The sequence below is a fragment of the Anopheles darlingi genome, chromosome 2 (genome assembly GCF_943734745.1).
Source record: "Anopheles darlingi chromosome 2, idAnoDarlMG_H_01, whole genome shotgun sequence".
Classification (NCBI taxonomy): Eukaryota; Metazoa; Arthropoda; class Insecta; order Diptera; family Culicidae; genus Anopheles; species Anopheles darlingi.
This window is the reverse complement of record NC_064874.1, coordinates 1,135,001-1,157,500: the sequence shown is the minus strand read 5'-3', so window position 1 is coordinate 1,157,500 and position 22,500 is coordinate 1,135,001. Positions and strand designations below refer to the sequence as shown.

Below are 22,500 nucleotides of genomic sequence, written 5' to 3'. Positions count from 1 at the left end.
AGGCATGTCGCTGTCCATAGATGGTGTGGAAAGTGTGTTACCGATGGTAACGAGAGCGGATCAAACGGAAGAACAACAAGTTACAAAGCGCGCGAACATTTCAGAGGCAACCGATCGTTCATGGTAACCATGGAGACGTCCTTCATTTCGAACGATCGTTACGGGGTTCGATGTTCGTAAGGTTCAAATAATTCTCAAAATTCATTGGCTAATATCGCTCTGGCTAAACGAGCTCCTTACGCTCCTTTACTTTATCCAACTCCCCAAAAACTGAATTAAATCGAATTCCCGTCCCTACTGCTTTGGATCGCTACCAATCAAGTTAGCTGGTAGCATCGCTTCACGCTTGACCAACGCCTCCAACCACCGGCCATCAGTTCCATGACGATCCGGTTCCTGGTTCTCCCAAAACTCTCTCTCCCCACTAGACACTCCCCCCTAGCCAGGCGCGATGCTGATTTACGACTTCCGTACAATTTACTAATAGACCGGGAGTCCTCGGTCTCATCATTGTCCAGACTTGGTTCAGCGTGCGCAGCCCAAGCTGCGCCCGATGACACACTTTCCGTTTCGCTTCTAGGACCACGTGGTTCTCTCCCAACTGCCGGCAGATGCGCACACCGTCGATGATGATCATCAGCAGCATCTGGTGTCCACAGGGAGATAGGGGGGAGCAGTCGAGTGATGCGTACCGCTCGATTTGGCCGGTAGCCGTGCCCGCCGCCACCACCCCCGTGTGTCTGGTCAGTGCGTTCTGGGTACGAGCACTTACGCAACCTCTCGCTACCGTGCCCCGGTCAATGGCCTCACGACGCACACGTTGATTGGCATTCTGCTGTGTCGCGGCGTGTGTGTGTGTGTTTTGGCCTCGTTCTGGCTATTTTGTGACGCGTTGCTCTGCACCATCGATTGCGCCCACTTTAGGCCATCGATCGGGAAAATCGACAGCCCGAACCGACCATTCCGACCGTTTTTGTGGTCCAGTTCGGGTTAGGCGGGTCACCGGGCTAATATGCGTACGTTCAACCCATGCTTTGGGGCATTCCGGCCGAAACATCATTATGCAAAACCTCTTTCCACCCACCAAAAGCTTGCCCGTGGCTACAATTTAGCATAAAACGGTAATAATTTAAGGACTGGGACTACAGTTTATGGCTTCGAATGGATTGCTTTCCTTTGGGCGTTACTGACACTTCATTTGGTTTAATGTTCGTTTCTTGACCGCACATGGCACACGACTCACGGGTTGGTCAGCCAATAGCAACACTATTACAGGTCATTCTGGCAGTGAATTTCGGAGAGATGCTAGTTCGGCTATGATTTCGATTCGAGATGGCAGCAGTCGTGCTAACTCGGTTCGACCTGACGGCTCTACTTTCTATCTCCTCGTGATCAACCATCGAAAGTAGTACATGGCCCTAATCAATTCCGAACGAATCGCCACATCGATCGCTTTCATAGGTGTTACCAGCCTTCAGGAGAATGCCCACAAAGATACCTAATGAATGATGAACGGTAGGACACCCCGGAGTAGCGCCCAGCATTACGCCTTACCAGTGATCTCTCACGAGATTCGTGACTTTCACAAGGAACTTCTAATTATGCGAATTGCCCTGCGGGTGGCAAAGCAACTGGTTGTTGTTGTTGTTGGCCTCAACTTGCGAGCTTACGGAGCGAACTAGCGGAACGCCCTTGACCACAAATGCAACGTGTTGTGTTGCTGCTGATGATGGTTTTATTGGCTCTCGAGACATCCCAACCTGCATTCTACATGCATTCCAACAAAAAAACACGGGAGTGATATTGATTTTTTAATAGATTTCGATTGATTTACGACTTGGGCGCGCAAAAGTCGAAGTCTTAGCGGGCGGGCGGGCGCATGCGTGACCGGGAGGGCCGCTTATTTACCGGTCGTAAAATGGGATGTTTTGGTGCACAGATCGACGCTCCACAATCTCCTGCTGATCGTGATACTCTTATTAGCGATCAGCTTTCATTTGGTTCGCCTCAAAACACCCAATGAGCGCACGGTTTCCAACGGTTTGTGATGTCGCAGCGGATCGCAAGGTCTGGCAGTCGGAGTCAACCGTTTTGTGTCTCCAGAACATGCTTAGCAACGGAGGCTGCTCGACAGCTTATCAAACGAAATTCAAACATCAAACAGTACCAGCGAGCAGCGTAGGGGGTTGGGTGTCGGTTACCGAAACGAAACTAAGCTGTAAGCTGACACTTGCTCTTCCCGAGGGGGAAGTGTCAATGAAGTGGTGAAATACCGAGAGAATCTCAAGAGAGTTCTTTACGGTTCTCGGACAAAAGACCCATTTGTCACGGTTTGTCAGTCGACTTTTTTGGGGCTAAGTGGGGTCAGTTCGCGGGTGGTTCATGTGCATGTGTGCGTGTGTGGTCCCGGCTGCATAATGCATCCATGGGAATCGTGGATGGTGTGCTTTGACAGCCCGTTTTGCGGTCACCGTGAAAGGGGCGAAGAATCTCTTCTTCTTTTTCGTCGTCGGTCTGGTGACAATTTGTACCAATGTGCCTATGAGGGTGGTGTTGGTGAAAGTGTCTGTTAGCATAATCCTCGATGGAGAAACCCCTATGATTACCTCGGTAAGTGATTCTACCGCATGGATTATTGAAGCTTATCGAGGCCGGCGTTCGTTTTAGTTTGATTAAATGATGCTCAATCAAATGCATCGGCACGTCTAAGCCACAAAAGGCCACCCTTTCCCTCGCCTATTGGCTTTGGCATTGGCATTGCGTGAAAAATGATCCTACACCGGAAAGATGATGGAAAACATTTGCGTAAACGGGGCCGATCTTTAGGAAGCAGTCGAAACCAGAAGAAGAGTAGAAAGAGCAAGGAAAACTCGGGAACTGTTACGGGTTCAGGAGAGAGGGAACTGAGGCAGATGAGGGCCCAAGAAGTGCTGAAGCTATTTTCAGCTCTTCACGCTTCAACAGCTGAAACCTGATGGCTCGCTTAAAACCTGTCCTCCGAAGAGAGGGCTCCGAGCCAAGACAGCCACAGAGCCAGAGTCGGCCGGTGCAGGGTGAAGCGTTGCAGTGAAAAACATAAATAAACATACGCACCCCTTTTGCTCAGTGATGGTGGCGCGACACAGCCGCACACATGCCCAGTCGCCGTGCCTGGTGGCCAATACGCTAAGTGTTCCGATCAGAAGGTTGTGTCTACAAAGAGCACATGATCGCATTCATTCATAAGATCTCCGGGAACACCAAAGGTCCCAAGAGGAAACGAATGCCACGCCAATCGCTGGACAAAGTAACGCATCGCTGGAGTCGGGAAAGTGAAACCCACCGATCGGGCAGACATTCGTAATTTAGAAAAACCTAAGATATCAACGATGACGATGGCATATCTCTGCGCAGGAGAAGACCATCGGCTCGATCGATTTCGAATTCCATCGCCAAACCGGATCCATGATTACCAAACCAATCACAAACCTCGATCGTCAAATGCGATGCATTCGTCCGATGGTTCGATGCGATCGATGCGACCGCTTATCGCGAGCGATGCAAATGCGTCTGGACTGTCAGGGTAACTGAATGTCCGAGAGCCAAGGAATGTCTCGAAGAAATTGGCCTCCTGATCTCAGCGTTGTCCTCTCCGACCATCATGCAAATGCGGACTCGGATCAATCCATTCTACGGTAGCCAGAGTCTGCAGTAGCCCTGTCGACAAGCTGGTGATTGTGAACATTAAGAAAACCGTTGAGCAATGAACTTATGTCTTATTCTCGAGAGCAGCAGTATCTTCTTCCCGTGCCTTTCCGCTTCTGATTTCTTGTTACCACATTTCGAGAAGCGCTGGTAATGGAGACATTGCCATAAAATGAAAATGTGACTCCATAAACAGTTCCCAGGATCCACAAAGCGAGAGCGAGGTATCGCATTGCATCGTTTCCACCGGATTACAGCCGATAAGAAAGGATGGTATTACGAGCACGTGAAGAAGATGTGATTTCTGAACTTGCGTTTGATCTGATTTTACAAATTTGCAGACATTTAAATGGATAGGGGATAACCCGAAATACCTGATCCAAGGAGGCGATCTCTTTGTTTCGTTATACTTGGCAACATTGTCGCTGGCGGAAGTAGCAACAATGAGCGTGACAATTGAAGGTTACCATGTACGAAATCGGTATCTGCTGAGCTTGTATCATTCCGTTCAATTAACGGCGTCATCAACCATAGTTGAAGGAGTTGAAATCAATTATTGAAACCCTTTTTGCTTTCAAAACTCGCACTGTTTGAAACAGTTGAGTGTCCCGCAGAGCCATCCTGGTCAGACCCCATCTGGGCGACCTACTACCACTACTTCTGCAATGGATCTGCATCTAAGAGAAACCTTTACCGCCGTGGCGGCTAGCGGCTAGCAATCGACCTGGAAGATAATTTACAGTTTTAATTACCGATTGTAAAACTTGATTGTGCCGCGTAAACCCAATAACTAATTTGACAGATATTGATCATCACCCGCCAGTCACTCGGTGTTTGCTTGCATCTGGCGCGTGAGGCCGATTTCTAGCTCTTCCGTCATGCAACGGCACCGTGCACAATCTCTTCCTCGTCGTCCGCAGTCAGTGCGACGGCACTAGCAGCTTCGTTCATTTATTCACACGTTCAACCGGTCCTACCTCGAGGTAGCTTCATCTACATAAAGTTACACGTCGTGAGACCAAACTTTACACCTCCCGGTGGCATGAAGAAGGCTAGTTCTGCACAGATCAGCCTGCCAGCCAGGGAAGCACGATACTGAAGCTTCCCAAATGTTTGCTCGAAGATCGAAATCCGGATCGAAGGGCTGTACACAACATAAGCCAACCCCGAAGTAACACCTCATTACGTGTGGCGCAAGGCAAAGAACTACACGATGGTATGCTCGCTTTCGGGCACAGCTGAGGAAAAGTACACAAACCATCGAGACACCCGACGTGGTATTCCTTCCGCACGGTCCGCTCTTCCACTGGACCCCGCACCATTTTGTAGCTGGGTCAGCTACAATGTTGCAAATGAAGACTTCATTCAACATCATTATCGTGCGGACGGCGACTCCATTTGCAAACGGATGCATACGGATGCTGCTCGCCAATCCGGTGGTGCTGCGGTGTAGAGTCTACCACAGAAAGCGACGCAAAGGCACATGCTCTAAGGCAAGATTATCATCATATTCGTTTTGAAATATTATTAGTACATCGAGCTATACACAGCGGGTAGCAGTACACAGCCAAACCGAAAAAACGGCTTCCAACAGCGCTGCGCTCCTTGTCTATACACGACGGAAATGCATTGAGTGCTAGTGCAGCTGCAGTAGCAGCAGCAGCAGCAGCAGCCGGTACCAATCAGTCGGTGCTTAGTCTCTGGCTGTTGGAGAGGTTTTAAAAATCAATCAAAACATATAAGAAGCAGGTTGGAAAGGTAAAGGCGCCACAGGTGATTGATGGAACTCGTCGTTTAGTGAAAGGATGCATGGAACACCTTGGTCTAGTCCTACTCTTCGTTATCCATTTTCGGAAAACTGTTTAAAATTACATGATGAAAACAGATCTAGCAATACGGATTTTGGCAACATAAATGAATCGTCATTCAACAAAAGAAACCTCATCCACGGATAGCTATCGCAGTCCCCATTTGCTAAGCATTCACAGCCTGCTGCTAACAGATCGTGATGAGTTCGCGAACAATCCCCGAGATTAGAACACGTCACACATACCATACCAGTCGCTAGATAACAAAGATTGAGGATTCAGAAAAGCCCTATAATTCACTTTCATCACGCAGCCATCCATCGTGTTTTTGGATTTGGAAGTCCAAACCGCGCACGTGGTACGCAGAATAGCAACCGGTTTACCGGGCGTGGATTGATTAGCGGCGTTGTTTCGCATTCTTAAGTGACGCAATCAGCGAAAGGATCTGTGGGCTGTATTTTTGTGTGCTCTTCTGGTTTTCCCTCCCGTAGTGGTGGAACACGGAGGATGGAGATAATTTCGTGAAAGTCATTCACCTCCTGTTACTCACTGGGCTCTGCGTGTTCGGAGCATCGATGGACAACTTTTACGATCCAGACGAGCATCGGTCACCACAGGCAACTTCTGCGGCTTGAGCATAACGGTATCTTCTTTCGGTTAACGGGGGGAATTTTGTTTCACCACAGGACGAAATAAGGTGAATTTGAAAATAATAATAATTTCAAATATTTATCGCTCCCGAAAATGCGGTGCAAGTTTTTTTTCTTGCGACAGAGACCACCAACGACGATCTTTCGATGCGCTCCTCAAGGAACTGTTTCGCAAAACGTTCAGAAGCCTCTGATGAGCCGTACACTAATCAATGTCATCAAGCAATCCAATAATTGCCATTTCCAATCCATTCGTGAATGTATGTTTACGAATGCTTTTTTGATCTCGTTTGAGCTGCCGATCGTCACAAAATCGATCAAACGATCAGTATCGCACACCATAAATACCGACCCAGCGTGTCGATCAAAGTGAAATTTAATTATACCTTTCCCTTTTGCGACTCATCATCATCATCATCGTCACCATAATCAAAATTGTGAAGACTTCCGCGAAGATGGTCCCGAAATGGTCTCACACCTAACGTAAATCGGGGATGAGCGGATTTTGATGGTTTTCGACAAAATGGCAGCTGAAGTGGTCCCAAAAGCCGCAACCAGCGAACCACGCCATGCCGCACATGGTAGCATCGTGATCAGATTACCACAAAATGCGGGCACCTAAGGCACTCCCCAAAAACCACATCATGAAACGCATCGTTGGTAGCGAACAAAAGTGCAACGTGAGATGGGTCTGTTAGAGAGCAGAGGCGGGAATCACAAAAACACAAGCCCTGACTTTGCGCAATGTTCAAATTCGGCTTCTCGTTAATGTGCGCAAATCGTGCTGCACTGTTACATAACCACCTGGTGCTGAACGGACCCCTCTCTGCGACGATAAACGGTCAACCGATGAAGATAAGGATATTGTAACCACTGCACTTATGAATATTTGACCCTTAAAGCCGGTCAAAACTCCTATTTCCATTTGAATGGTAGTTATACATTGGAACGACGGGAATACAGGGTGCACCATCTAGACAGGACCTATTTAAATGTTGAATAACTCCGCCATTTTTCAGCCGATTTTGGATTTTTTCGACACACAACCTTAGTTTCGTACAACAAACCTTAGCATAAATGAGTCGACAAAAGCACAGATAGAAGTTTGCACATTTCGCCGACTTTTTAGGTCAAATACTCTCAAATGTGCACAGGTAGGACACAAACACGTTATATTGGCGCCACCAAATTCGCCTCTTTCCTGTTCGAACGACGCCGATGTCCAGTGGGAATGTTTTCCATTTTTCCCCTGATTCTCCTGCGCGAACGGTCCATCTGGATGAAAGTTGAGAACTTTTTGGTTTCCAAGCGAAAGGTGATACATTGAAATCACGGAATCGATCGGAATCCGATTGCTACAATACTACCAAACCCACAGGCTGTTGCTGATTTTATCTCCGATTGCAATCTGACTTACGGTTTGTAATAAAGTTGAAAACGAAGAGATGGAGAGAGACATCAAAAAACGAAATCTGGTTTGATAATGTCTAGGAATAAGAACTTATGATTCAATAGCTCGTTCTTCATTGAGCGTTTGATCTTTAGCTTCGAGACCGCTCCAAGTAATGTTATGAGCAGTAATATTTCTTTAAACTAAATTCGGATTTGCTCAGCTCACTCCCACCATCACTAGATGATGCAGGCAAACAAATTTGTCATCCGAGTGGCCCTCGGGACGCCTGTCAACAGTTCGTCAATCATGCGCTACGCAGACCGCTCGTTGGCGCCCCCGTTTCCCTCGGTTCAAATCGCCATGATACGTGGTCACGCGGCTTTTCCGCCTTCACCGAACGCGGTACAGTGAAAGTGTCACCCGAATTCCGGCACCAGCGGTAGCGACGACTCCGGCGTCGGCCACTGACGGGCCGCGTGTTTTCGACCGGAAAAGACGCATTTCGCCAATCGTTCGAAACGTGAGCCATGTGCTCTGGGCGTTTGGTCATCGAACTCTCACATCGAACGCACACGCAACGTGCCCTTTCGGGGTGGTGTGTGGTTTGTTTCTTGCCGAAAATTGCGCAAAAGATGGTCGCCTTGTGGTGCGTAAACACCCACCAGGAAGAACGCTACCGGAAGAATATCCTGCTGTGAAGCAGCTTCTCGACATCGGATAAGATAAAAGATGATAAAATGACCACGAGCATGCAAGCACCTCTGTCGGAGGCATTTGCGCATTACGCAATGATAAGAGCTGCTTCACTTAGCGAATCAATGACCGCTTTTCCCCTGCACACTGCTGTCTTCTGCTACTCAAGCGAAACGAATGGTAATCGGAAATCTATTTATTTCCTCCTGATGGTCACTTGCCTTTGCGTTTAGCGATGAGTCAATTTTCGGTGTTGCTGGTGCGTAAAACAGGGACAAACGGTAGCATGAGTGGAAAAAAAACCACAATTCGCAACCCTCGTGGCCACCCCTTGATGAGAAGGCCATCACAAGGGATGCCATCAGGGACAGGACTGAAGGAAGTAAAAAATAGGGAAGCATAAATCCCATGCACACTTCATCGGGAAGCAGGCAGCAAATATGTGTTTGCATGGCAATAAGGCAGTAATCCGAAAATGTTTTGCACACAAGAGATCGGGATAAGGGGACTGCGTTTAATGGACTTTCAATTAGATGCGCTTTGGTCTGGGATGTTGTTGTTGGTGGTCACGGAGAGGAGTGTTGAAATAGCCAAAATCAGAATTCTCAATCAACTGTTCACAAGGATTTAGATGTTGATCGCTCACCTACCGAATATGTCCGTCATTTGTAAATGAATTGTGGATTGTAAATGATTGGTTGAATCTACTAAGTAGTATCCCCAATAAATTGCTATTTAAACAAACAGTGCGGAGAGTAGCAAGTGACATCTTGAAGTGAAGAAAAATGTGCAGAACAAATCAACAAAAAATGAAGAATGCGGTTCCAGCATCCGTTAAGTCCGATTCCGCTGCACCTAACTAGCGCCATCAGTCCATACCGCTCCCAGACTGACAGCGCCCAATCCATTAGCATATAAATTTACTTTCAAAATCAACAGAAACGTGCATGCGTGCGAGCCACATTCGGAAGAAATACTATGAACACTCCCTAGCATCCGCTTCATCCGTTCGCGTTCTTTCTCCGGTGGGCCGCTTGCACCGCCGGAACGCCAACGGATGGAAAAGTTTTATTTGAGTTCAGGCCCAAATATCATTCATTATCACCTAAACGATCCTCCCATTTAGGAAGGGCTTGATTAACCCGACCGAACGCCGCTGGGGGTTCTCACATTTCACGGAACCGTGTGTCCACCCGTCATTCCTCGGGCCCGTGACAAACCGCCAAAGCAATCATAATCGAGACCGGTGTGCCTGCTTAAAATTCATCGACCTATTGATTACTCCGAGACCCTTTTTTTTGAGCATCTTGCGATCGTTGAGGAACCGAAGCGCTAGAGTCTAGCGCTTCCGTGCTTCTGCATCTGCAAGCAAGTGCATATTCAAGCGCAAGAACGGCCATTGACTGGCAACTCGAGATGAGGATTTATCTTGCCAGTTAATTACCATTGTAAATTGGTCGATTAGCTGTTAAAACCGTTACCGTAGCGGAAGGGAACGCGATCGGGCATGGTCCCGCGATCTGGAGCGGGTCCCGTTTCCAGCAGCGCGATCGGCGCCTACTGAGCATTCGCTTTGAGTTTCACACAGTTTGCTACCCAAGATATCACCGAGCGTGACCGCGGAATAGGTCACTACCATTCCGGGGAGGGTGACATGATACCGCGATATCATAAACGACAAAGATGGCTTCCCTTCGTATAGAGTTTCCGAGAACTGAATCTACCATTTTTATTGGTTTTGAATTATCGGCTACTTTGCGGATGACGACGATCTTTATGAGCGCTTAGCGGAGAATTCGAGACCAACGTATGCCTTGCGGTGTCGATGCCGAAAACATGGCGAGACTAATCTTCCGTTTGACGATTTTCCACCCATTAGTCATAAAAGGGCTTATCATTGAAGACTACTACCCTATCAACATGTGTTTTGGAATGTTTTTTCCAGAGGCTTAAATCCTAATCTTTACAGTTGTATGTTGAACGCTTTCAAACATTGGCGTGAGCATAAAAAGACTTTCATAAGGCATTCAACACATCAAACAGTTTGATCGAACTACGGATACATAATTGATTTTTGTCCGATGACTAACATGAATTTAATGTGTGTTTGAGAAACAACACTACGACCCAGATTAAAAAACTTTTTAGAAGAAAGTTATAAAAAAAACCAATGGCTCTTTGGGCGACACCCGCCTGGATGACTGGTTCTGTGAAGGTCTTTATGCCATAACTGGTACGTGGCTGCATTTGTTTTGAGCAAATATGTTATGCTGGTGACATATATTTTTATGCTTTATGGCCGTAATCATAGCATTGTTTGCAGACTGTAATACGATTGTTGTCTCGCCGTTGAGGACAGTCGAGGCGGGTGCCGGTGCTGCCCTTTGACTGAGAACGTCATCCACGTCTGTGTACCTTGTAATTAACCCTATCCGTTTGCGGGCGGTTAATCCTAGGGTAGAAAAAGAGTTAGCTCGGATTGTAATTGGGATCAAAGGTGGATTATCTCACTCGGTCAATATTTGTCACGCGTTACCCAGACGATAAGCACACGATAGCAAGTGCCGTTTGCGCAATAGCGTTGTGAGAGTTAAGAAAAAATGTCGTTTGGAAGTTGAATGCTACATTCCATTCGAAATAAGACACATTCTGACAACGTTTTTAGTTGCGCTTATCATAACGACATTGTTTGAGAATCATTTCAATGAGGTGTTCAAATAATCTAGCGCCAGTGAGCTGGCGGCCTCACTGCGTAACACACTGGCCTTACTGCGATCGAGAAATGTTCCCCAGTTTGAGATTAACTGCGTGCGTTCTCGGTTAGTCAGCTGACATCCAGTTTGAAATAAAAATAAGCAGCAATAATAAGGAAAAGAAGTATTGGCTACACCAAAAATCCCCCCAAAAAACCCTTTCAAACCTGTGTAACGGGATTTTCTTCTCGCATATATATATATACATTTATGTTTTGCGAACGGCTGACGACGAGACCACTCCGAGCGGGGTTTCTCTTTCTCTGCGCCCCCTTCATTGCTTGCGCCCCCTTTCCCGAGACGTGGAGCGAGGAGTCCAAGAATAATCAATGATTTTTACCATGCAAACCAGTCAGCGTACATCTTGCCTGTCCTGTTTCGCCTTCAAGTTCCTTCTACCATAAAGAACATCAGAGCAGGAAGACGTCTGAATTCACGCTTCGTCGTGCGCTTCTCGGTGCAAAACAGAAATAATTGATCGATGATCAAAACACCGTCGACATATTGTCGAGCATTTCTCAAATTTATTTCTACTCAATGTCTACTCAATTCAATAGGCGCCTCTTACATGTTTTCAGTCTAACATTTCCCTTTGACCAAAATAAAGATTCAATAAATTCAGTTTTAGTAGCTACACATAATGAGCGATCGTCAGCGAAACCAAGCATCCTTATTTCGCAGGTTCCATTGGTAGCATCGTGCACTGCAGCACAGTTGAACGAAGCGAGATACACCTTGCAACTGTACAACGATGCGTGCCTGTTCCACCCGAAATCGATCTTATGCTCGGACAACTCTCGCCTTCAGGGAGAAGGTACATAAATTCCTTGTTCCGAAAGCTGTCTTTTGCTCACCATGAGAGCCCTCGCGAAAAGTTTACTGAAAGGGACGGCAACTTCAATTGACTGTACTGCATGCAATGACAGCATTAAAATTTATGGCGGACCACTGGCAATGCTCCATGCGTTTCAGCATTCAGACGTCAGACGAGGGGAACTGTATGGAAAGTAATTTCGTGTAACTTGTTTTCGCGTTCGTTCGATTTTTATCCACTTCTTATTGAGACATACATTTTCTTACATCAATTTGCAACATGTTCACGAAACGATCCGATGGACTCTCCACTAAACTTAACCAAATTACCAATGAATCGGCTTTTTTCTAAGCGGATTCAGCCAAAAGCAGCCAATCTCGCTCAAAAAACAGAACAAGCTTGCGTTTAACATTCTGGAACACCTGTGGATGGGTAGCAGCGAAAGAAGTCAGGCGTCCGAACGACGCCACACGCCACGGTGAGTCCATTGCACGTCATTGAACCAGTTCGATTGGTTCCGAAAAATTCCAACGTCATGCCGCTATTTCACTTATCACGATCATGAAATCATGCTCCTCGCAAAGTAATCACGACCAATTACGCGTTGTTGGCAAGTTTGCAAGCATTCCAGCGCGCTCAAGCCTTCCACGGATCGGGCCACCCAAGCATCGGGATGATGCGTCTGGAAAAAAGTGAAATCATTTTTCGGATGTTCCGGACAACCTTCCGATCAGTGTGTGTTCTTGTCGTCTGTCCTCGCGGCGACAAAAATGCTCGCTTTTGGTCGATTGAAGATCAGCTGCGTTCGTGCAGTTGGCAAGCGACAGTAGAAGTGAAGGTTAAGGTTACGCTGGATGCCAACATCAGGCATCAGCTCAGATTGAACACCGCAGCTCTAGCGTTTCAATGATCAAAACGATGCGTCGAAACCCCATCGGCCGACCAACCTGCCTGCAAAACTGGTTTATAGCAAGGCATCCTGTCGCTGTGATGGGTAAATTGGCTAAATTGGTCAAGTGTACGGCTCGGCTACGTGAATATGATCAACGATTATGCTCACGTTATGGTCGCTTTTTATGTTCACTTCCACTTTTATTGGCGTTTTTTTTTTTGGCAGATGCTTCTCCTTGTAACGAGCGCTCCTCCTGGCGATCTGCATACTGCTCTTGGATGCTCTTTTACTTTCAGTATTGTCGCCCAAAGGAACCTGACCCAGCGCAAGTCTTCACTATGATCAACTGATGGCAGATAAAAACATAACGCAACGATCACGAGGATTTGCGATATTTTTCCCCAATCTACCAATCATCAACTGATCAATCTTCAACGATGGATTGAACAATTTTCGCGGGATGCGTCGTCGCGATCGCGATCGATAACAATCACCTGGTTGTAATAAGCACTTACAAGGTAGCAATGTTTACTTTAACAGCTAATGCATGCACACGCTCACACTACCAATTAGGGTTTTACGAACCGCACCGGGCGAGATGGTGTGTAATTTAGAAAATCGTTCCTCAGGTGCCTCATTTCGATGCATCGGTTCAATCGGTGCCGCTTCGACGTTACTTAAACTGTCACGCAACACTCCGTTATATGCGAGAAGCAACACCGTTTAAGCGAATCACACCGAAAATCTGTTGCCAAAAAAACCATTGTTTGCATACTACTCCTTTCTTTTGCACCGCTAATAGCTCACTGCCGGTCAAGTACCGGAGCACATGCTGTCACCGTTTTTTCCCACATAATTCTCCGCACCTTACGGACGCACCGCACCCAACCAATTCACGTCAAAATTGGCGTTAAATAATTATCATTTGCTGCACGGTGTGCACAGTTTACAGCCAAACGAAGAGCGCCGTTTTATGAACCCGGACAAAGCTTGTCGGATGCTGTGCCTTGGAGGCAGAGGAACGACGAATTAAGTTTTTAACTTAACGGATCTTGCTACCTTTTGGACCCACTTTAAAGGACACCCTCTTCGGGCGTAAGGTTCTCGCATTTCTCTCGCTTGCAAGGTTCACAAGATTTATTGTTTCGATCCTTTGCAGCCTCGCTGCTCCTGTAATTATTCCGTTATAAATATTCACCGGAAGATTGCGAACGAGGCAATGAAGGTGGAGGGGTCGCCACCGGTTGTCGATTGAACACGCATCGCTTAATGCGTGAGGCAGAGTGTGAGCAATATTGAAACAATGTTGCATCGTGGCATCACAAGTGATGATGATGATGGCAGCACAATAGCGATAAGCGGGATGGGCCACCCTGAAAAGCGCGGCTATTCAGTGGTATGCGAACGCGATAGACCACACATAGGACGACCTAAATAAGTTACAAATAGAAGCATTCTCAACGATTTTTAGAAACAAAATTACTTCTTTAGTTTCACTTCAAAATATCAGACACGATCCTGCTATAAAAGCTGTCGTTTGTTTCTAAAAACCGCTTCAGTAAGTGTACATGTTCTGGGTATTGAGCATTAATAACCAATCAAAAGATACCTCATATTCCGATTGGGAAGCATTAATTGAGTTTTCACGTGATTAAGAATGTGGCTCCGATTATTTCATCTTTTACACCTCCGATACCCTCTCATTAGTTATTGAGACATTCTCCGACAGATGTTCCACACGCACTTGACATGTACCAGGATAGCCACAATCATAAATCATAAAACTCGCCGAACATCAAACGACCTAACGTGTCAAAAAGCGTGACAGTGAAATGAAACGACATGGGAAAACACGCTCTCAGAGTATACTGCGTGTCTTAACACTTCGAATTGCGCTATCCCTTAACAGGACCTCTTCCTCTTCGGATGGGCATCCTTGAGAAGCGAAACGAAACAACTCCGGCAACGCGTGAAATAAGACATTCTCCGTAATTACATAATTTTCAACTGTTTCCATCTTCGTTGGAGGGAAATGATACCGTTTAAATGGTTAAACGCCACCTTTGCGCTCCGTATTCTGAAACGGAGTCTTCAATATGAATCCATCGCTCAATTGCCTGAGTCGACTCAGGATTTTTGTACAATCACCATCTGCATGATCGCCGCCATCATCATCATCATCATCATTAGTCTTATGGTATCATTTGCCGTCATGCAATGCACGACTTGAGGTACGCCAAACCTGGTTAAAACGCACCCAACGCACCACTTTTACGTCCAATGATGCTCGTAGTTTTGTTTCGAGTTCGCAATCCTGTAGTCCTGGCGCGTGAATCTCGCATTTTTGCACGTACTTATCGATTGTCTTTCTCGGAAGTTACGGGCAGCGGCGTGGCGAACTGTAACCACGCGTCTGGTAACTCGATACACATTCGTCAGGCGATCAAGCCTCTGGGCGATCGAATACTGTCTGAGCCGCTTCTTCCGTTTTTCATCCCCACTACTCCCCACAGCCAGTTGTTCCGTGATCAGGCGCTGATTCGTGCGGATGCACTTAATTATGACGTCTTGGGTAGAGCGAACGACTCCTCCCAGGTCAATGTTATGAGCTTGCGGCGCTGGAGCAGTTGGTGCGCCGCCCAAAACTGCATTTATCGCGACAATCGCAATGTCGAAATGAATTGCGAAAACGGGATTTACTCTCCACAGCACGTTCGTCCACATCATAAGAGCAGAAAAAGGAGAAATTCGAAGTCGCGTCGGGAGTACAAAATTTGGGCAAACGTAAGCAGCGCTAATGGTGCAAGATCGAGTTACAACGGCCATGCAATTTGGTAATTTATCAATTTGCCGACGTGTTGAATATCGACCACAGGCAGAAGGATTGCTAATCGTAATGTTGCACAAAACGGACCGAAACCCTCATAAATTGCGTCGAGAGCGAAGTAACGCAACCGGATAATTGTTGTATCAGTAGTTCAACATTTAGCTCAATCTGTAGAGAATAAAATGGAAACGAGAAACTCGAGCAATCGTAGCAAGATCTACTACACAACAACTACACCATTTTTGCTCATGTTGCTATGCTCTCCTCCGTCTGCACAGTAGACACCAATTAACCGCAATTAATGGCTCGAACTGATCAATCAATCATCAGACGGGCTTAAGCAATCGTTTTGCCACTCAATAGATCAATCTTTGCCAACTGAATGCATCCGTTGGGATTTATGTGGCGCCACTCCTCATTAATATCTGCTTCCTTTTCATGTTGTAGCTTGCAGGATTAGAAAATTCTACGTCATAAACGCCAATGATCTTAGTTAAAAATGCGACATTTTACCTTCTGATTTATAAGAAACATGCATTGGTTGTTAAACGAAGGTAAACTACTCTACATAAATGAAAAGATAAGGTTGACACGCAAATTAACGTCACTCATTCGTTTAATGTCGATATCGATATCGTTACGTCGTTTTGCATGGCAGAATCATTAATTATCAACCATTGATGTGCTCGATTTAAATTAATCACAGCGATTAATTTATATTCGCAAACCCGATCAACTCGACCGTCGTCGTAAACTAAGAAGCCGTACCGAATTCATCAATCATGTGTCAGCATTACGCAATCGGGAGGCGCCAAAAGTCTCGTGAGCAGAACAGAGCCGCACGTGAAGCATGCGTCTGGCAAAGTGCAGTTTCTGTTTGGCTGTTTCTGATAAGCCTTGAATTTCGTCCAATGACACCAACTGACCTACCGCAACACCATCGTTTACCAGACACTGCAACGCTCGCCACCCGGGCAAATACGTGTGAACGTTACTTTCCAGTTTTTTTTTCTTCGTTCCGTTGGTTTGTCAAGTGCCACGCGTTTCTCAGACATGGCGCTTCAGTCAGCTGGCTTGCACTTCATGCGCTCATGTGCAGTACACGTCATCGTGCAACGTCATCGGGAATCACGCCTGATAATGCAAGGTGAGCTTGCTCGTGGTGTGGCATACCGCCACTTAGCTCGTAGATTCGCGCGAACGTGCCATTTATCAGGTAGCACAGCAAATGACGCGAGGGTTTTCCTACAGCGAGGCAGAATGACTTTGTGAACATCAGTCATTTGCTAGTGGTCGAAGTGCATTTTGGAGGCTAGACGAGAGATAAGATGTTTTGATCTCGCTGTTGCTGTGCCATGCGCGTGAGTTGCGATGATGACACGGTAATTGTTGATTCCCTGACGTGAGCTGGTACACGCGTCAGTAATACGAGGATTAAATACGATCAGCAGTGCCCGACCGAATCCCACTAGTAACAACAAACTATCTTCTTTACCATCAAACGCTACAATGTCAGATCTCCGCCATAAGCGGTAGTCTTAAACGTTACAAAATCTCATTTAATCTGTATCTCTCCCTTCCGTCTCTTTACAGCGATTCTACAGCGGACAACCGTCGGGATAGGGCAGATCAAAATCCAGGCCGTTGCGACCTGTCTGTTCCTCTGCATGGATACGTGTGGCAGCGTCTACGGTTCGGTAAGTAACAGCGGGCCGCTGCAGTGCCATCATTAGCATACTGGAACGATATCGATTAGGAGTTCATTAAGCAAAGTGTGGCGCTACACGGACCCTGGGCTGTTAGAAGAAGCCGATCCGACTACTTTCTCGCCGCTCGGCTGTCGCTATCAAGGCATCCGATCGCGAGGCATCCATCCAATAGCATGAGAGTGTACACGCGCGTAGAGGCACTTGATGTGTACAGCTAATGCCCTATTGGCATCACAATTCTATCAACAATCGGATATCACAGACACTCCAGTACGATGCCGTACCATACCGTCGCCAACACAGTAATGGAAGTCGTACTCATCGTAAAACGTTCAATTGATTCCACCTGGCGGCACTCCAACAATTCCAAGCCGATGATTTCCTTTCGGGCGCGAGAACTCGATTCTTTCCGATTTAACTTCAATCGGATTCTTATCATCGATCTAAACGCTTGATCTGACCTTTTTCCATCTCAACACAATCCGGAGAGTGTGTGGGTCGAACAGTGGAACTTGAAGGCCCCGCGGGCTTCCTAGAACGTTCGATGGAGAAAAGGATTTAATTTATGTACTGCGAGGCACACTATGGATAGCGGGCGATTAGAAATCAATAAACCTCTTTGGCGACTCCAGACAACTTCAGACATCCCCGTCGTCCCGAGGCGCCACCAGAGAACAAGAGTCCTGCACCCCGGGAATCCACTGCTGGAGGAAAATGGAGAACCAAATTCCAGATTTTATTTTCTTCAAGCATCCCTGCTGGTGCACACTTCCTTGCCGGATTTTACGGGAGAATTGAGCCCAAAGGGCCAGGGCCCTTTCCCTCGGACCGTGTTTTAATTTCGGATAATAGACCCAAGAAAGGACCCGCCATCGTGAGGCATCCTTTCGTCGGCGTCCGGCTTTTATTTATGCCGTGGTGTCCGGTGGTGCGCACTGGTTGAGACTTTGTCGTCGGGTGCTTCACACACAACACAGCTAAAAAGCAAAGCGACAATACAGTGTCCAAAGCCTACGCTCAGCCTCGTGAAATAGGCAATGGTGCCGGTAACTCTGTGGCCGGCGACACGGCAGAATGACTTTTCGGCTTTTCTTTACACTCGCTCTACATTCCTGCTCACTGGCACTCTCGGAGGGATAAGATGCTGGACTCATCGAAAGGTCAGTGACTTCGGGCCACGCGTGTCACTACAGCAAAGAGAAGGTCAAGTGGTTTCTCGTCCTGTCCTTGTTGCGCGCATCCGGGAGTTTTTGAATCTAGTATCCTTTAGGGAGCGATTCCCACGAATACTTCTCACTAAAATGCCACTTGCCGGCAGCCGGTGCTCTGGATTGGATTTTTAATTTAACCTTCACTGTCCGTAGCGTAGCAAAAGATACAGTCGCACACACAAGTAGGAGCTGTAAGTGACATTGTAACAGGGAAATTTTAACAAATTTCCTTTTAAATATGCACGACTCTTGGGCGATCACAGGGTAGCAAAGCTCCAACTCAAACTCAGAAGCATGCTTTTGCACATACCCTTGTTGTTGGCAAAGACACAGAGCATAGCTTGCGTAAGAGCAGTTATTAATAAAAGAAAGCTTTCAACGGCGGAATCTGTGGCCAGATTGTGTTTAATATCAAAACGTCAACATTTACTCTTCAAACGTTGATGGTACCAACGTAGTAATCGCCCAGGTAGACAACTTTTCTTGCAATTCATCGTCCACTCGTCGTCATCCGCGCTCACTGAAAGCAAACGTGGAAAGGCTCCACTGAAGATCAATTAGCTCTACTGTGCGTAGTTTCAAAGCTACAATGAAAGTGAGAAGCGGCGGAAACGTTGCTTGAAAATGGGACAATAATAGTCCGCGTATGTTGGTAGTCATCGCTGACATGTGGAGAAGAAGAAAAGTGAAAGTCTCGGGCATCGAAGCTTGATGTGCGTAGTCTTCCTACAGATTGACCCAGACTTCCTGGTCCAATTTAGGGCCCAAATATATTTTGGACGTAAACGCGTGACTGACAAATTGCTACAATTTCTCGCGATGATTCCTTGCCACAACACATACTCACACACACCCTCGGTTTGGCAGGATGGATGATGTGGCGCTTCGTTGATGCGCCAGATTGAAGGTCCATTCATCTTAATAAACCGTTCGTCCCGCTGGATGCAAGATTGGTGGTTGGGAACGTGGCGAAAGAGATAACCATTTTGATCCGATATCCATTTGACAGCGAATGGTACTTCTGGAATCTGTGAGTATGTTTACGTCAAATAAACAACTTATCCCTTATTATCCCTTCATTATGATCAAAACGTGTTATAATCTAAAGATTTTTGATAAACTAATGCATAAACATAATTGATCAAAGAAGAAGTGTCATCGAACTACCATTGCAAACAAATTGCTATATCTATCTTACGATATTAATTATAATTACTTACTTACTTACTTATCTGGCGCTATAACCGACGAGTCGTCTTGGCCTGCCACAGAAGATTCCTCCACCGTTCGCGATCGAGCGCCGTCGTCCTCCAAGTCGGTAGTCCTAATTTAATTAATTATAATTGCTTTTGTTTAATCATTGAAATGGTGTTTAGAAAAATATTCAGAAATTTCAAGAAACTACCGACCATTTTATCACTAATAATCTGGTTGAAAGGAGTTTGATTAAGAAATATCTTAATTTTTTACTCAATTCGAACTCGCTTGCACACTTTTGTAGTGTCACTTACCTAACATAATTAAAATCGCAAAAAACGACCCATAAAGTGTCCCTTATCTACAATCTTAAATCTGTAAAACGATCTCAAACTGATGGAAAAGCGATGTCGATGCTTTTTAAATCCCGATGGCCACCCTTCCACGGCGAACAACAAGAACAAGTATAGACGAATCTCGCCCTTGGTCGAAATTAAACTGTGAACATTAAACGTGTCTTCATTTCGTCGTCCCAACCCATTACGTTGATTGCTAATATGTTTATTTTCATTTCCGTCAATTTGCTGCGCCCCCGGACCAGATCCTATGGCCATGGCCAGAACAACCGATAACGGAGTGTACCGAAAGCGCAGTTATATGATCGGGAGGCTCTTTATTTAACCCATTCTTTCCCGTTAAGCGCGACGGTGGAACGAATTGCTGAAGTCACTGCTCGAGACACTGTCAGTCTGAATTAGTGCCCGATGGTGTCTAGCATCCGTGGCCCAGAAGACCCTCATACTCCATCACAAACACACACAGCTCGGTAGCTAATCGGATGCGGATTGCTAGGAGTCGTCTTTGGCTTTCTCTGAACTTTCGCTTTCCATGATAGAGGGCCACGTGCGGTATAATGTTGGGTGTAGCGCAGAGGAACTCCTCTTCAACCGATCTGGCAAGGGCGCAGATGATTAGAATAATAATCATCAGATGAACCGTATCTTTTATCCTGTCTGCAGTGAACGTTTTATTCAATTGTTCCATGCAGCATAGCTCATAGTCAGTAACATTTTTCTATTCACTCAGCCCTGAAATGATGATTGACAAGTTCTTGTACATCGTGTGCCAGCACGGGCCTAGGGTTCGATAACCGCATGCGCGATGCGACAAGTGCAACAACCACAGTCAGCCAAAAGCAGCCAGCAACGAAAATAAAAAGGGAAGAAGATCGCACACACTGTCTAGCCTAGACATTTCCTGGTCGCTAGTTGATTGAAATTGATATGTTTATGGGTGTTAGGCATGCCGCCAAAAGAACCAGAACCGGTATGATATCAGACGCCATGAGAATGGGTGGAATGGGGTTTTCCCCGGAATTGCAGTTTGTCCTCGGCCATGGGGAGATGGCCACCGACGAAATCAATTAAAAGCGCGCATTCTCGTCGAACACCGTTTAATGAAATGGACTTTAATACCGCACTTGATTAGCGTGACTAATGCGTGACTAAGTTTGAGTGCGCGTTGTGTGTCCACCGAAATTGACTAGTCTGGATTGGTTGCGGCATTTCAGCACCCATCGGCCACTCGATTCCAGTGCCGGTTCGTTAATGGTCTCGATGCAATGTCCCTTCTTTATGGTTAAGGCTTCGCTTGATTTCGAAGAAAGAAGGCTTCAGGGGCTCAATCGATTGTGCCATTGGGCATAATTTTAACGAAAGGTACGACATTATGGGGGGAACAAATGACATCATTATCGAGTTTGTATTTTGATGCAAGCTGTCCAACGCTCTTCTTATGGTAGCGTGACCGAAACACGTGTACCAGATTGCTTCTAAAGGGACATGAATAATTCATTCTCGTGAACATCCCACGAAGAATATCGCGAAATATCGAAATGTTTCCATGCAAAGTTCCGTTATAACGAAAGGAGTTCCAATTTATGGTTGTTTCAATCCCTTTCGAAAAGTAAGAACCAACTTAGTGCCACTGCAGGTCAATTGCAATCGCGGTACAGATGAAAAGAGGTCCGAGATTGGCGAAATCCTCGTTTGATCGCGAAGACGACGTTTTGATGATAATCCTAATTGATTTTTGAATGATTTATGATTTTCATATAAACAAAGTGCAACTTTGTGTTGCCAAAGATTAAATTTGAATTGTCAAAAAAAAAACCAAACAACTCAAAGTTGGAGCCATAAAAATGAGTTTAAAAACGGTACAATCATTAGTTGATTGAAGAACTGAGACAGCTGATAGGTAAAAGGCAATCTCGAGTTTACATCTCTCCGATTAAAACATTTTCAGTCGCCACCAATCGCCTGGGTGGTCTTATCAAGCTGTGGCTAATTTTATTGCTTAGCATCATAACCAATATTTCAAAATCTCTTACGGGCTGGTCACAACTGGCATGAAGCGGTTAACTGCCCTGGTAACCAGCTGGGATTGTTTGCATGCACTCTCCTTGACCTCTGGTTTCTCGCCGCGGAAACTGACAACGACAATTGATCTTTGATGCACTATTGCACCCGTTGCAGCGTTGTTGAAGCGTTTGTGCAGTGAAGCCAAATATTGCCAACACGCTATTCTTTCAGTGTCCGTACTGTGGTTTTGCGGCGGCATACAGTAACAAGTGTTAATAATATTGATTAACATCATTACACACTGATAGCTCTGGATTTCTTGAGTCTGTCGCGTCAAGGGGAGAATCCTACGTTCCGTGTTACGGTCCTTAGTTCCGTCACTTTGGTCGATGCGTGTTGTGTAGCCGTAGCGCGGTGCGCCGATAAGCGGAGAAGAGACCGTCATCCCGACGCACAACGGAACGCTTTCTTCTTTTTATTCTTTCTTTCGGAAAGAAAGAAAGGTTCCT

At 46.2% G+C, this 22,500-nt stretch overlaps 2 protein-coding genes across 4 annotated transcripts in view; one reads left to right on the top strand and one right to left on the bottom strand.

Annotated features, from left to right (window-relative positions):
* LOC125952192 (endoplasmic reticulum chaperone BiP) overlaps positions 1–22,500 on the bottom strand; it is a 231,265-nt gene that overhangs the window by 144,503 nt on the left and 64,262 nt on the right. The window lies entirely within an intron of this gene.
* Positions 1–22,500, top strand: part of LOC125952190 (uncharacterized) — a 50,469-nt gene that overhangs the window by 10,889 nt on the left and 17,080 nt on the right. For all 3 annotated transcript variants that reach the window (XM_049681512.1, XM_049681511.1, XM_049681513.1), the window contains one exon: positions 17,108–17,211. In XM_049681512.1, the coding sequence (XP_049537469.1) occupies positions 17,108–17,211 (104 nt within the window). The remainder of the gene's footprint in view (positions 1–17,107; positions 17,212–22,500) is intronic.